Source organism: Malaclemys terrapin, chromosome 5 (genome assembly GCF_027887155.1).
Source record: "Malaclemys terrapin pileata isolate rMalTer1 chromosome 5, rMalTer1.hap1, whole genome shotgun sequence".
NCBI lineage: Eukaryota > Metazoa > Chordata > Testudines > Emydidae > Malaclemys > Malaclemys terrapin.
Window position 1 is genome coordinate 57,907,014 of NC_071509.1, and position 16,480 is coordinate 57,923,493.

Consider the following 16,480-nt stretch of genomic DNA (forward strand, 5'->3'; position numbering starts at 1 on the left):
ATAGTGAGTGGCAAACATTTGAAGCGATGATCAGGTTGCCACTTTGCAAGTGTCTAACAGGGGAACTTTAGCCAGAAAGGTTGCTTGGGACCTAGTTGAATGACCCAACACTCTATTCAGTGGCATCATATTAACCAAATGGTAACATAGGTGAATACAACTGGATATCCAAGACGATATCCTCTGAGTGGTAACAGGACTGCTCTTCATTCTGTCCACAAAAGCAATGTACAATTGAGTTGAAGACCTGAAAGTTTCAGTCTGTTCCAGATAAAACGCTAAAGCTCTTCTAACTTCCAGAGTGCAGTCTCCCTTCAGCTTTATTACCATGAGACTTTGGGAAGAAGATCTTTTGGTTAATATGAAAAAAATGGAAACCACCTTCATAAGAAACCTTGGGTGAGAATGAAGGTAGACTTTGTCCCCAAAAACTGTATATGGAGGATCTGGTACTAGGGTCTTCAACTCCCCCACTTTGCTGAATGATGTAATGGCTACTAAAAATGGTATTTTCATCAAAAGGTGCAACAGAGAACAGGCTGCTAGAATTTCAAGGTGTGGGGGGGTCCCCACCAGGTTTGCTAAGACTAGATTCAGGCTCCATGGGGGAAATATAGGGATATGTACCTATGGAAATAGCCTGTCCAAGCTCTATAAAAAAAAAATCTCAGATACTGAGTTGGAAAAATAGAACGGTTCTCAGTAGATAGATGGAATGCCAATATAACCACTAGGTGAACTCTGATCAAACTAATCTCCAATCCTCGGTGTTTCAGGGACAGAAGACAGTCCAGCACATGCTGAACAGAAAAGAGGATGAGGAAACCCCTTTCAATCTGGACCAGATGGAAAACTTCTGGTATTTAACTAGGTAAGGAGCACATCCTCAACTTCTCTAAAGCAGGACTCTTCTGCTGATGCTAACCATGAATCCTCCAGTCTGTTAGATGAAGGGAGGAGGATGTGGTTGAGTGTCTATGAAATCAAATCTGTGTGAAGCAGGAGTGACAGTGGGGATTGATAGATAAGTGTAAGAGGTCTGAAAACTAGTAGTTGAAGAGCCATGCCAGGGCAAACAGCATAAGATGAGCCTGTCTTTCTTGACCCTGCACAGAACTCAGGCAGAAGAGGGAGAGGGAAAGTGTACAGGAAACACTGACAACAACAGCAGGAAAGCCTCCATCAATGAACTCAGGCTGTGGCCCGCTCAGAAGCAAAACTGTTGACATTTTGTTGTCTTTTGTTGCAAACAGATCCACTTGAGTTCTCCAGCGTTGGAAAATGGACTTTGCTATGTCTGGGTGAAGGGACCACTTGTGAGGAATGATAAATAGCCTAGTGAGTCAATCTGCCACCACAGTCTAAGCTCCTGGGAAGTGGGCCACTTTCAAAAGTGAAGTTGCTGATGCAGAAGTTCCAAAGCACAATTGCTTCCTGAAAGAGCAGTGAAGCCTGGGCATCCCTCCATTTGTTTACATAAAATATGTCCGCTGTATTGTCAGTCAGCACCAACATGCCTCTTCCCTTGATGTGAGGAAGGAACACCATGCAAGTTAACAGGATAACTTGCAATTCCCCGATATCTGCGTAGACTGAAATCTTGGGGAGATCAGAGACCTTGAGCCTGCAGGGGGCCCAAATGAGCCCCTCAAGCCAGGTCCGAGGCATCAGTGACTAATGTAAGGGACTGTCGAGGTGGGGTAAAGGGAACTCCCTAGCAGACATTGGCTGAATCCCTCCACCAATCTAGGAGGAATAAGATCTGTTATGGCTCATGCACGAACATATGTCTGTGTTGCCTCCTTGGAGAATATACCTCAGCCAACCAGCCTTGTGGCAGTCAAACTCAACTTGGCATATTGGACTGCATCAGTGCATGCCCAGTAAAACAGTCTAAGGCTTCTATCATGAGAGATTAAGCTTTCAAGCCTAGAACGATAACTTTGCATTGTCTGAAGCCTCTTCAAATGGGAGCTCCTGGGCTCTGCAACCAATGAAGGACCTCATTGTGATGGTGGAGACCATGTTGCAAGCTGCAGAATCTGCTGCATCCAAACCAGCTTGCAGCACTGTTCTGGCAACCACCTTATCCTCCTTGATTGTGTCTAAAACTGTTTAGCATAATCTGGGAACTTGTCTTTGAACTTTTGAACTGTATCCCAGGGTAAAATTATAGTGCCCCAGCTAAACTTGCTGGTTTGTAATATGAAGCTGTAGTTTGCCTGTGAAAATTCCTCCAAAATAAGTCCAGTATTTTGGCTTTTTTAATGGGGTTCATGCCTGGTGACCCTGTGTCACTTTCTCTCTCTCTCTCTCTCTCTCATTCATTGGTTGCCAACACTAGAAGGGAGCTGTGAGGGGGATAATTATAAGGGTTCAAGTATCTCTGAGAGGGGACATAGCACTACCTCTTCACCCTTTTTGCTGTAAGTGGCAGGGAATCAGAGGTCTGCCAAAGAAGCTCTGTGGATTCTAAAATAGCATTATTAATAGGCAGAGCTATCTTACCCCAGACCACTGATGACAAAAGTGTCCACAAGACTGTTGGACTTTTCCTTGAGTTCCTCTAGGTGGATATCCAGGGTCAAAGCCAAACACTTCAACAACTTCTGATGTGGCCTGAAACCATTAGGAGATGAGAAAATAGGATCTGCCACAATTGCCTCATCAGGAGATGAAGAGGATGCCAATGGTACTGGTGGCTGGTCCAGTCCCTGTTCTTCTCATGGATGCTTGTGAGAATGATACTGAGCAGATTCAGTACCCACGTGGGCATAGGTGCCAACTCTGTGGGTGCTCCAGCCCTGAAGCACCCAGGGAAAAATTAGTGGGTGCTTAGCATCCACCGGCAGCCAGCTCCCCCCTGCTGATCAACTCCAACACCTCCTGACTGCCATGGATCAGCTGTTCCATGGTATGCAGGAAGCACTGGGAGGGAGGGAGAGAGAGGAGCAGGGATGGGGCATGCTCGGAGGGGACGGAACTGGGCAGGAAGAGTAGGGAAAAGGCAGGGCAGGGGCAGAGTGGGGACAGGAAGAGGCGGGGTGGGGCCTTGGGGGGGAACGAGGAAGTGGAGGGGAGGGCCCGGGGCTGAGTGAGGGTTGAGCACCTCAAAGGAAGTTAGAAGCTGACCCCTGTGAATGTGGGGATGCTAAAAGTGTGTGTTCCTGATGGGCAGGAGACTGCTGGTTGAGGTGGGTGTGGAGACACTCAATTGAGGGGGAACTCAAGAGTTCCAAAAGGACCATTGTGACCTCAGCTGTGCATAGCCCAGTGGTCCTTTCTGCAAGCACCTTGTTGATGTTGAGGCTGAAACCAAGGTGGGCAGATAGTATATTCTTGATGGAAACAACAGCTAGGTTGGGACACCCAGGAGTCCACTTCAGAGTCTGATGAAGAAGAATCCTCTTCTTTCAAACTTGGTAGGGCTTTACCTGTTGGTACCAGTGAAGTAGATTCAGACTCTGAAGAAAGGGGAGATCATCTGTGGTTTTCTCAGTGATGGTACAGTCTTAAAAATCAGTATACTAACGGCCAAAACCGCTGTGAAGCTGATAATGTCGGTAGATAGGTGCTGGTGTGGGGGAAGACTCCTGAACTGCCCGTGATGGTGATACCAAGAGGTTCAACAACTCTTGCATAGCCTCAAATGCCTCTGAAGTAGATGGTATTGAAAAAGAAGCTTGCAGGACTGGGACATGATGTGATCGCAATGATGGTATTTCAAGAGTCCGCATCAACAGGCCCATATTAGGCTCTGGAGTCAACAACCACCCCTGCTTAGAAGTATGCTCCGGTAAGTGTCCTCTTTGAGTGCACTCAGGTCTTTAGAGGAGCTTGACCTCTTCACCTCTTTTGATGACCCTGGTCTGAGTCTGATTTACTGTGCCTCCTCTTTGGTACCAGTAATGCTGGAGGAGTACTACTAAGGCGTGGTCTATGCCAGGATACTACTTAGGGTGTGAAAAATACACCCCCCTCAAGCCATGCAGTTAAACAGACCTAACCTGCAGTGTAGGCAGCGCTAGGTCAACAGGAGACTTTGGTTGGGGAGGTGTAATATCTACACCAATGGAAGAACCCTGGCACCACTGCAGCATTTTAAACGTTGACAAGCCCTAATTGATGCAGAGGTGATTGGTACCCAGACTGAGGTAAGTTGTTCAGATGGAGCACAGAGAGCCAATTCCAGGAGGAGAGATCCAAGTCAGACTGACTTTTCCTTTTTGAGCAGGGCTTAAAGCCCTTACAGATGCTGCATCTGTCACTTACATGAGCCTCCCCCATATACTTAAGGCAGCTGGGGTGCAGATTGCTGATAGCATTGCTTAACCACAAGAGTGGCAGGACTCAAAACCTAGAGCATGCAGCATATCTCCTGTACCGGGTCCAGTAGCCAATTTGGGTGCCAGAGCCACACCAATAAATTTTAAAACTACACTAACCAACTGTACAGAAACTAAAAGGGCACTGTTTTCACACTAGACAACAAGACTTGCAGAAGTCCAACAGCTGGTAGGAAAGACCTGAGGAGAGGAGAGGGGTAGCTCCACCCTTTATGCCTGCTTGCAATATGTGCTTGTGCCACTCTGATGGGTATCACCTAAGGGAACAACCTCTGACAAGTCTGCACGCAAACCTACAGTGGAATGGACATGTGGCATCACTCAAAGAATATACAGACTCACACCCCGGCTCACATGTTTTCCATACACACATCTTGCAATGATTATGACCACTGGTGTGACATAGGCTTTCATTGGAGACCATTCTTTTGGTGAACCCAGGGGATCCCTGCACCCCTACATTCTCCTTTGCCCTCTGGCAGTTGGCATCAAGAGGTCCTGGGGTCACAATTTAAGTTAGCCTGATAGTTCTAATGTCACCAAATGTGACTATTCTCTGCATTTGCTTTCATGAATATTTTAAATATGTTTTTTCTTCCATCTAACTATGCACCATCCAGGTCTGATCAAAGTAGAATCTAGATCTGCAGGTCACTAACAGACCCACCACCATAAGCACTAACTTTTCCCAGCACCAGTGGATGCTCAACCCGCCCCTCACCCCCCAGCCCCGCCCCAACTCCACCCTGCCGTGCCCCCTCCCCCCCCACCCATTCCAACCCCTTCCCCAAAGTCCCCGCCCCAACTCTGCCTCCTCCCTGCCCCTATTGGACTGCTTCCCCAAATCCCCACCCCAGCCTCTTCCCCGAACGCACCACGTTCCCCTTCCTCCCAGTGCTTGCCACCATGAAATAGCTGTTTTGCAGCAGCAAGTGCTAGGAGCTAGGGGGAGAAGCAGGGATGCCACGTGCTCAGGGGAAGAGGCGGAGATGAGCTGGGGCGGGGGGGCAGGGCAGGGAGCTTGGCTGCCGGTGGGTGCAGAGCACCCACCAATTTTTCCCCCTGGGTTCTCCAGCCCCAGAGCACCCATGGAGTTGGCACCTATGCTGGCCACTCCATCCATCTAATCAATCATGCTGCAGTGTCAGCAGTATCTCCTCTAGTAGCCTTATACACGCTGAATTGAAAAGACGTAGCACAGAACCCCGTATAACCACACCTGAAAGACCAGTGCCCTCAGAACAGTTTAACAGTTGATCCAATATGACTGTCACAACAGAGAAATGAATAGAACTAATGAAATAAGATTACTTCCATCTCAGCTATGGGTAGCAAGTATGAACAAAACTTGTGTCATCTATCAAAGGCAACTGGACTAAATCAGAATGGACATCTTTTCTTCTGTGAACCACTAATTGGAAATCATCCAGGTTGATTACACCAGTCTCCAAAGCATAAGCCATATTGATTTTCTTTACCTCTTCCAAAAGAGTCCAACTTGCAAATCTGTTGCCTTGCCACAGTCTTTTTAGATCACCTTACCCCAAAGTGGCAGCTATACAGCATGGTATTTAGCGAAGGTCCATGTGAAGACATTTTGAACTTTGACACCTTGTCTACTCATAGAGGCATTAAAAGGTAGACTATAAGACCAATACCCTCCCTGCCCCCCACTTGATGTTCTTCAGTGATGAGGGGTAGATGTTCTTTTGCAGGTTCTGAGTTAAAACCTCTGTACCCAATGAATGACATTGGTCTACAACACCAGTGATTCTTGCACTTATGTGACATGGACCTGTAACGAAAGTAATGGCTCATATGGTCCCATTCCATTCAGTAACAGCCCCACAGTACTACAGATAGAGAAGACACTATGCATCAAGATTTTGACTGATTAAAGTCAAGTTAAATCTACTTCAGTCAACAAGTAACTTGACAACTCTCTTCCTCTACCCATATTACACATTTCAAAATGCAAGCTTTGTGTGCCTACAAAGTTCAAATTGCTAACAGTACTACAAAACAATGAACCAATTCATCATGGTCTTGAAATCAAGCTACAAGTACCCCAACTATCATGGTCCAACACTGAAACTAAAGGGCATCACTTTCCTCAAAGAATTGTTTCTTTGTGCTGTAGAAAGTTAAAATTAAAACAAGCAGGTTGGTAATAGAAATGTTTTGTTTTCCTAATACCACAAGTCATCTGCCCTTTGATACCAGGCTCACTTGTATGGATTTCACCACTGGCATGACAAAGGCTTGAATTTGAAAATTTGAAAAGCCTTTATTTAAAAGCCATTAAGATTGCTAAGTGGTATGGTTACCTCTCTGTTACAAAACCCAAACGCTAGAAAGCAAGGAAACAGTTATATAATAAATCTTACGCTGCTTAAACACATATATATTGTTCGTATCAAGGAAACAAAATGCATTTTGGTGCACACAATAACCCTAATTAGAATCCCCAGATTACTGGAGCTTTCTGTATTTTTCTTTTCCTGATTTTAGCACCTAAGTTACTCTTTTAGGAAGTAGAGGGCAAAATATCAGTTTTATTAATTTTTTACTTTGATGTCAAAAAAGGCTTCAGGTGCACTTCATAGACAATTAAAAATACAACCCAACTAAGAGCCACAGTAACAAACCAAGCATGTGCCACATACAAAAAGGGGCCACATATTTAAGTTACCCCATTTCTGCTCTTGAAAAACCCCACTTCTTCCTCCTCAGACATAAAAACCCCACAGCCTCAGCTAAACAACCAACTATGCAGGGTTTACGTTCAAGGCTGACCAATGTGTGTCATTATCCTATACATAATTACAATCTTTACAAAACGTATTTTAAGATTATGGGTGAATATTTGTTGAGAGTCATAATTAAGGTTCTTGTGATAAGAAAAAATAATTTTTGTACTTTTATTTACACAGCAAATCATACTTGAATAAGAACTACTGCCTTGCTTTAGTGGCTATTTTCTTTTAAATATTTCATGTTTCCTTATGCAGATAAATAAAACATTTTTAAATTTGGAACATCACCATATTGCCAAGTTAAAGGTCTGAGTGCTGCTGATAATTAATTGTGGCTCCTGTGGATCTTCATCTCATTTAATGCACACTGGAGAAGGGCACATCATGCTGAAGTTAAGTTAGCCAGACGTATGACAGCTTTGCTTTATTCCAATATTGGTGAAGTACTAAAAATCATGACCCATTAAGTGACAGACTAGAACCCACTATCATTTGTTCCACAGCCAGCATCCAAAACTAGACCTTCCTGCTAAGCAACTGAACATCTCTGCTTTAGTTACCCCATCTGAAAAAAATGCAGCTAGTAATGGACTTAGTGCTTTTTTCTATAGCCTTCTAATCATTTTACACAGACAAACATTATCCCCCGATTTACAACTAGTGTAACTAAGTGCAGGAATTTGAGCAGATTTATGAGAGCGTCAAATGGTCTATATAATCCTTTGGCAAGTTAAAATCTTCCTCGGTGACCTCATCTTCAAACAGACCTGGGCACATTCTTCCACTGCCAAAATGGGAGCGGCACTCGAAGTGGGCAGGAAAAGCAAGAAGAGTAATTTGGCAAATCCTGGAGTTTCCTTTCAGTTTTGAGAAGTTCAAGGGGAAACTCAGTACTTCAACTTATGGGGGAGAAGAGAGAAACAAAAGTCAGCCTTAAAATGGGAAGGTGCTTAAGTATTATGGAAGTCAGCTCCTCTCCATAAAAAGCCACAGCTGTCAATGGAAGTGGTCATGAACTTATAACCCCAACCATTTGAGGATAAATCTATAGGTGACTGCTAATGGAGATCTTCCTTTAGCTCATGTTCTTTTAGCTGAAACCAACCAATTAAGGACAATATATTTAGATGTAGGGCCCAATTTGAGGCTCATTGAAGTCTGTGGCCAAATACATCCATTGACTTAAACAGGAATAAGCTTGAGTCCAAAACTCTCCACTACAAAGAACTTCCCTTTACTACAGCCTATTCTCTTCAAATTATGCCAGTGCATGAGATGGGACTAGATTGAAAGTCTGAGGGGGTAGTTTACAAGCTGTTGGAGCTAGCAGGAGAGACAAACAAAAACAAAAGTTTCAAATAATTCTTTGAAGAGATGGAACAAAACCTGACAACAAAGTTTTCAGAAACACACTCCTTTACTGCCATAGTAAATATGGCAATTCAATCTAAACACGTTTAATAAGCCAAATTTACAAAAGATGCAAAATAGGGTTTATAATGAACAGCTGTTACAACCATAACTATGGGAAAGTTACTAGCTCTCCACAACACTATGCAAAGCTTTCAACTCAGTTTACCACGATTAAACCTGAAACTTAAATGGGGCATTCATGTCAATCATCAAATTCTTAAATAGTAAAATGAAAGATCAGGTATTTTATATGAAATAAATAACTGATTAAGTCATTTCATGTTTAGGCAACTTGTTAGAAATCAGGTTGGGTTACCTCTAGCAGTCAGGCTAAGATTCCTCCCCTCCCCCTGCCTCCTCATCTATTCTGGGGTTTTTCTGAAGGATCAGAGATGGCCATAGCTGGAGATGGGACATTGGATAGTATGGCCCAGTGCTTTGAGCACTCTCTCAACTGCTTGGCTGGCTGGCTCTTGTTCATATATTCAGGGTCTAACTGATCGCCCCATGTAGGGGGGAAGTGAGGAAGAAGTTTGCCCCCAGATGAGACCGTTGGTAATCTTGAGGGTTTTTTCCCCTTCCTCTGCAGCATGGAGCGCAGGTCACTTGCTGACACTATCTGATTGAGAGATACCCAATTTTCTGCCACTGCAGGGCCTCACACATTAGTCCTCCCTATTCTCTGCCTGTAGCACAGAAGTCTCCTGTGGGCTGTAATATTTTGGTCAAATTTTGATTTAGTGTCCAAGTGCTGTTGGTGGCCTGAGATACAGAGAAGATCAGACTAGAGGGGGTGGTTCCTGCTGACCTTAAACCGACTAAGCACAGACTTAAAAGTAATTTGAAGGTATGGACAGAAGTTAAAATAGGCAGGATAAAAAACATTAAGTGTTAGTAGAGAACAGCGTCAAGTTGTATTGTCCATTTTATTCAAGCACTTGGTATTGAAATTAAAAGACTGGTGGTTCTGTATGGTTGCCAAAACAGATAATCAGGACTGGCAGTTATCTGTAGTGCTGAGAAGATTTCACCATAAAAGTTATCCTGGTGCTTTTTTGTCATTACAGAATAGAATACATGATACTACTCTTAAGAATAATTAGTATTTGTTTTCATAGGATTTTTACCCAACACAGTGCCAATAAATATGGCTGAGTCACTCTGAAACAGATGTGTATGACAATAATTTGGAATCTGCTATACTAGCTTTTGAGTTCAAATAAGTATGCCATATGGATTACACTGAAGATTTTGCTCTATAGTTACTGCTAGAGTGGTATTCTGTTTTTCATTTTTTCCTTGTCTTGTGAAATGAATATTTATCATTATGTACAGGTTGCATCATTTCTGCTATATTAAACTAAATCGGTCTCTGGTAGGCTTTTGGATTTAGTTAGTTACTCGTAGCAGTTTCAGAGGCATTTTTGATAGCTCCTTGCTACTATATCAAATGACTTTGCAGTCGTTTGACTATTCTGTGTTTTAGTTATTTCTAAAAAGAACAGTACTATAGGAAAGTGGATTTTTAAAAAATATTCAGATTAAATGGCAATTCCAAGGTATGAGCCTTCTGGAGCTTGTTACCCTTTGTTACCCTTAATAATTTGATCGATTCCCACATCACATGGACCATAACACTTTATGAGTGGTCTTAAAAACTAGGTTGTACAAACAAATGGTATCTGCCTGATTAAAAAGGTCTTAGGTCTGTATTGATTTGTCTGCTTATTTTAGAGTTTGAGGGGGAAAGGTTTTTAGGGTTGCAATGGTCTGAAATTCTTGTCGTGATAGGACTGCATTGGCTGTCTTGATATGAGAAGTCATGTTTTCAGGTCAATTAATCAGCCACATACCATTTATTTCTCTCTTTTTTTTTTTAAAAGCAAGCCAAAAGCAAGATACTAAGATTTTGTTTTGTGAAGACTTGCGAGACTCAAAGTATATGAATAATAAAAGGAACTGTAGTTTTACCCACAATCCTTCAAAAATTATGGTACTGCAAACCACGGTAGTTTTGCTCTCAGGTACCATAATTAGGTCCTTCTGTCATATTTACTGCTTTATATGTTTCTGTAAAAAAGGAAGGAGAATATATGTATGGCCCAAGACTGTCTTTCTCCAACATTCTTAAGGTGACAGCCACCCAGAGATGCTGATCTAATCTGTCACACCAATCATGCATGAAGAGCATTAAGTACTTAAGATCACTTCTATTCACTGTATTGGTTAAACATGTTCTTAAACAGCTCAGTAATATAGAAAGTACGTTTCCCTCTTCACTGATGAAATATCAAAAGGATGATTCACATTTAACTCCTCTTCACTTACACATGCTGATTAAGACTTTTTTGCAATTATTTAAGATTGTTAGCTTACTCAATCTATGACTTATTTTAATAAGAATGTCTGAGGGAGAGAACGCAAGAATGACTTTTTTTTTAAAAGGTCACACTATGCATGTAGACTTCAGATTTCACATTATCTCTAAGTTACCTACAGTATGTATAAATACTGTAAAAAGAACAATGGCTTGCTGAGAGACATTTTCACAAATGAGGATGAAAATAGAGCATTACAAATCTGTGAATAAGTTCTGATACTGTTCCTCATGACAGAAGTTAAATCCTATTTTCCCAGAGGTTCTGAATCTGATCTGTGAACTGCTGGTGGTCTCTGAAGATGTGGCATGTCAGTTGGTACAGTCTTCTTTATTTTCAATCTGCTAAATCATATTAAATATATTACTTTTACTACAGCTGTATAAGCAATTAGCATAGCAGTCACAAGAAAGTTGCACTCATTAAAGTGAAGGAAAGACATCTATGCAATTGCAACTGGGAAGGGTCCATGATAATCTCCATTAAAACACAGAGTCCACCCTATGAAAATATAGTGTGATCACCTGGGCATGCTGAGACCCCCAGGGAGGAACCTAATTTTTTTTTTAATGCAATGAAATCACTGCATTAGGAGACATGCTTGCTGATGCTGCAGCAGTAGAAATATGCTTATTCCCAATTATCTGAAAAATCAGTGTTATGTATGGGATGATCATGTGCATGAATTTTATTATGCTGTCACCCTTACTTCAGGGTAAGTGGCCCACACAAGCTGTAACTGCTCTCAACTTACATAAAAACGTAATTTTCAATATATTATGCTGTGTTAACAGTGGTAAAGTGCCGATGAATGTATATACTACTAGCTAGTATTGAATGTGCCCTAGTTTAACACATATTTAGCACTGGTCACCCTTTCTGCTGGTGCAGTTATATGCTCTGCTGTTTGTTCAGAAACACTGACGTGACAAGAGATGAGAAAAGTGAGAAGCATGGTCTAACTGAACTTTGACTACCATTCCAATGGCTGTGGGTCATACCTGTAAGCATGAAAGAGACAGCCAAAACCTCTTTATAGGGATGTTTGTTTAACTAGGACATGTGGCCAGCAATATATTTCATGTACTGTATTCAATAGTTTTTATGAATAGGAATATCTGGAGGCAGATTTTATTCAGATGTCCACTTAATGCTAACAAAGATTTTTTTTAAGACTGCAATATGATACTGGAAATTTAAATTGATTACAACTATATACAATTATAGATTCACTGGGTATATTCAAGGCCCTTTATTTTTGTTTAATGTTTCCTGGGAATTTATTGGTATTTATTAAAAAGAAACTAGTGAAAATCAGTACAAAAATAACTCAGTTATCTAGGTAAATACTAGGGTTAATATTGTGGGACAGGAAGACCGAAAAAAGCAACAAATGTGTATTTAAAGTAAAATCAGTTTACTGCTATTTTTTTCCATAAACTTTAAATTAACAGTATGTACACCTGCATTTGCACCTGTGTAAGAACATCTTGCACTACATTGCCTTACTTTAAGGGACAGCCTTGCATTTACACAGTCTAATTTATTAATATAAACACAGCTAATGTAATCTATTGGATTTTCTTGTCCACAAGTAAGAATCCCAAAATTCGGGTTAAAAAAAAAAAAAAAAAAAAAAATCAGTAAAACAAATACCCTTTGTAAAACCCAGGAAGTTTTTAGGGAGGAAAAAAAGGAAAGAAAAAAACCCACTAACAAAGGACCTTAGGTATATTTTACTATTTTAAAATATACAAATTCAAGTAACCAATGAAGAATAAGTTTAAGATTGACTGTGATTTCTTGCATTATTGCTAGACCTGTACTTCCGGAGACGTGTGTGAAGATACCAGATTGTAACATTCAGATAAGTGGAATAGATATGGAAATTTATCCATTAAGAGTTTTTCAACATCAAGTTACATTAAAGTTATCTTATGATTTACATAACATACATGAAAGTCTGCTTGGAGATTCTATGTTGCATTCAACCTCCTAACCTATTTTAACATTAAGTGGGAGCTGAGAGAGACAGACATTAACTTGTCAAGAGATGGATAGAGGAGGAAAGAGGCCATGATAAAATGTAAGCAGACATAGGAAATGCCAGGAAATATGAGAAAACAGTGACCAGTAGAGCTAAATGGCCTGTCAAGGAGACCTAAAGTTTCCACGAGATGTTAGAAGAAATGAATGGTGGCCAAGAGAGAAAGGAGATGCCTGGGAGGCAAAACTAGACACAGGGAGCTGCACAAACGTACATTGGGGGGGGGGGAAGGGGGAAGAAGGGGAGAGAAGATGGGTCAGACAAATAAAGTAGGGGTGGAAGAAGATTTTTTTTTTTTTTTTTTTTTTTTTACTTTCCCCTGGCTAATATAGATCACATATAGAGCAATTGTTCCACAAAAGGAATTTCACACAAAAAAACCTCAACAGCATCCATAATCATTTATATATTGTATATTTACTAGATAAAAACATGTGACTTGTTGCTTAGAAAAAAATTCACTGAAGACAAATCAGATTGCATTTCTTTAAGAAAATTTTAAAATATTTTTGCTACAATATATTGTAGCTAGAGTAATATGAATGAAAACATCTGTACTTCCAATCACATTGATATTACGGCTAAAATTAAAAAATGATTTTCTTTAAGCATGAAATTTACTCTCCCTACTTACAAACCATGAAATATCTAAAATATTTTTATATCTAACAGGGATATTAAGATACATTGTTGTCAGGCAAAATTACATAACCCTCAAGAAAAAGCTACACAATATTATTATGTACCCTTTCCCCGCATTTAAGGGGCAGAGAAGGGAAAATATCACAGTAAGTATTTACCCATAACATAAAAATAATAAAGAGAAGCTAATGGTGACCAATTTCCAGATTCTATTTCAGGATCTGGAGAAACGTGTCAATTCCAATTTTGCATTCCATAAACAAACAGAATACATGTTTTCCAGATGAGCCGTTCAATCAAACACACACACACACACACACACACACACACGAGAAATCCAAGATCAAACTAGGACTTGATTTCTATAAAAGCTTTAGGCTTCTATGAAAAATGAAATGTTTCATGCCCAGAATATATTTTAATTAATAGGCAGCTGCTGAGGTAAACAAGATGTCCCCCAGGAACACACTAAGTACAGGGTTTAAAAACACAAACCTGTATGAAATATAACTGTGCTTTTCCTATACCCAGAAGGAAGTCGAAGGTTTCGGAGCAGTCCCTTTGCAGTCAGTCGCACATGCATGTTGGATAAGGAAAATTTCGGGGACCATAACATGTCTTCAGAGCAATTGGAAGACAAACAAGCAAGAAACAGCCTCCATATACTGTCACATACTATATATTTAAATTCACCACTAATTGAGGCCAAGCTATACTTGGCAAGGAAAACAAGATTAGAAAGCAAATATTCCTCATTCCTTCACTGTCATTCCATATTCACAGACAAAATAAGAATGTGAGAAAACAGATATCCACAAAGCAAATGCTTCCGGCAGCCTCTCTCCCCACCAGATGTTGCAGAAACAAAGCTTGTCCTCGGAATAAAACCTTCTCTTAGTGATTCATAAGACCAGCAGCCTCTGAATTACATCACACTGTTCATGCTTAATCTGTTACCCGACTCAGTGGGAATGAAGACCTAACAGGAGAAGGAGGGGAAAGTGGGTGGTCTCGAAGCTGAATATCACCCAATAATGTCACAGATCATGTAATTGTACTTCAGAGACTTAAGGAGAAAATTACTTTATATTGAGGGGGGAGGAGAACTAAAATATGCCTTCAGGAATATCAATCAAGACTTGTTTCATTCATCTAATTCTGATGCCATTCTGACCATTTTCTAATTGACTTGAATTTATCCCAACTTTATTTATGTTTCATGTTTTCTAACAAAGGTTCTTTTAACATACATCGAACATACCACTACATCCATACGTAAGTCCTTACAAGTCCACAGAAAATAATGTTATTCTGTACAAACAGTTTAATATTTAGAAGGCTCCTAAGTACCATTCCGCTTAGTGGCCTGCTCTGCACATTTCAGTATACTGGGATAAACTCAAGGAAGTACTAATCTTAATTTAGTATATGACATGCTCTGGACTTCAACAAGAAACCAGTATTTCTAGCTTCAGCTGTAATCGGATAAAGGATTGATTCAAACACTACTGTAAACCACCATTGTGCAAGGACTTGCACAACATGCTGACTTAGTATGTACTTAAATAACCCAAAAGATTTATATTTTTCCACTCATTTTGACACAAATTATTAAATTATTCTACCTTTAAGTAGAAAGAAATGCCGCCAGATTTCTAGGACCGTAACATAGCCAAACAGAAAAAAAATTTTTTTTTTTTAAATCTGGAGTTGAAAGCTAGAAAGCAGAGAACAGTAGTCCAACAGGATTTACTAGGAAACCAGGATAATAGAAACAAAACAAAAATAAAACATGCTTTCTTGTGTCTAAAGTTTGACAGATTAGACTACTGGTCTCAGGCAATTTCTCACAGTTTTCAGCATCCTCAGCCCACATGGCTGAGGGATGCACCTTTCACAGAATTCCAAGAGCAGTGGCCTCTTTGTCTCTTAAGAGATGGATGCCAAAATAGCTTTATGCTTCTCCTTGTATTTCTGAAAATTCACTGTTTTGTCCCCAGAGTCAGGATGACTCGTTGCTGTTCTCTTCCTGTTGACTTCCAATCCTCCTCTTGACCCTATGTAAATAGGGCTTCCATTGCTTAATTTATGTTAGAGACAGGGAGATAGTTACCATCCCACCTGTCTGCGGGGGGGGGGGGGGGGGGGAGGGGGGGGGGAAACAAACCTGTTTTTCCTGTTTGATCAGAGACTTTAAAAGCATAGTATCTGTAAGTGTGCATAATTCCTCATATATAGTGTTAATCCATACATGTCACAGTTTTATTAATCAGCAAAAGACATTGCTCGATACACTTTTATAGTACAACAACATTGTACAATCAGTTGATGCAATTGTTTATTCTTTAGGGGTTCAACATCCCTGTTCTCCTTTTAGGGTGTTTTGGACCCTGATTAAAAGAAGAACAGGAGTACTTGTGGCACCTTAGAGACAAATTTGTTAGTCTCTAAGGTGCCACAAGTACTCCTGTTCTTCTTTTTGCGGATACAGACTAACACGGCTGCTACTCTGGACCCTGATTGTCAGTTTCCTTTTGCAATAGCACATTTTTATATGAACATGAATTATAAAAATGCATGCTGCTGAATACTAGATTTACACTGGTCACCTTCCACTTGCAAGGAACACAAACAGAGATGGCATTTTGTGACGAGAACACGCACAGTCTACACCCAAGGGTAACCATGAGGATTACTGAGCAGCCCTCTACTATCCAGTGAAGGATAGGGAGCAAAATATAGAAGGACACAGGATAAGAAAAAAGTACGGGTCACAGCAGAGGATAGAAACAAAGGGGATGAAACCAAAACCAGAGAAGAGGTGCAAAGAATGTATGTAAGAACAAAGAAACCTTTAAAATGGGACAGGGCTGCTGACTTGAGATGGACAGCAGAGAT

The 16,480-nt window shown here is 40.7% G+C and overlaps 1 protein-coding gene across 7 annotated transcripts in view; it reads right to left on the reverse strand.

Moving 5' to 3' along the window:
* Positions 1–16,480, reverse strand: part of MTUS1 (microtubule associated scaffold protein 1) — a 213,705-nt gene that overhangs the window by 108,406 nt on the left and 88,819 nt on the right. Inside the window, exon 1 of one of the 7 annotated variants that reach the window (XM_054029304.1) lies at positions 14,078–14,467. The exons of the other annotated variants lie outside the window; for them this stretch is intronic. Coding sequence (XP_053885279.1) covers positions 14,078–14,198 — 121 coding nt within the window. The 5' untranslated portion in view covers positions 14,199–14,467. Of the gene's footprint in view, positions 1–14,077; positions 14,468–16,480 lie in introns of those variants that run through there. 7 annotated transcript variants of the gene reach the window in all.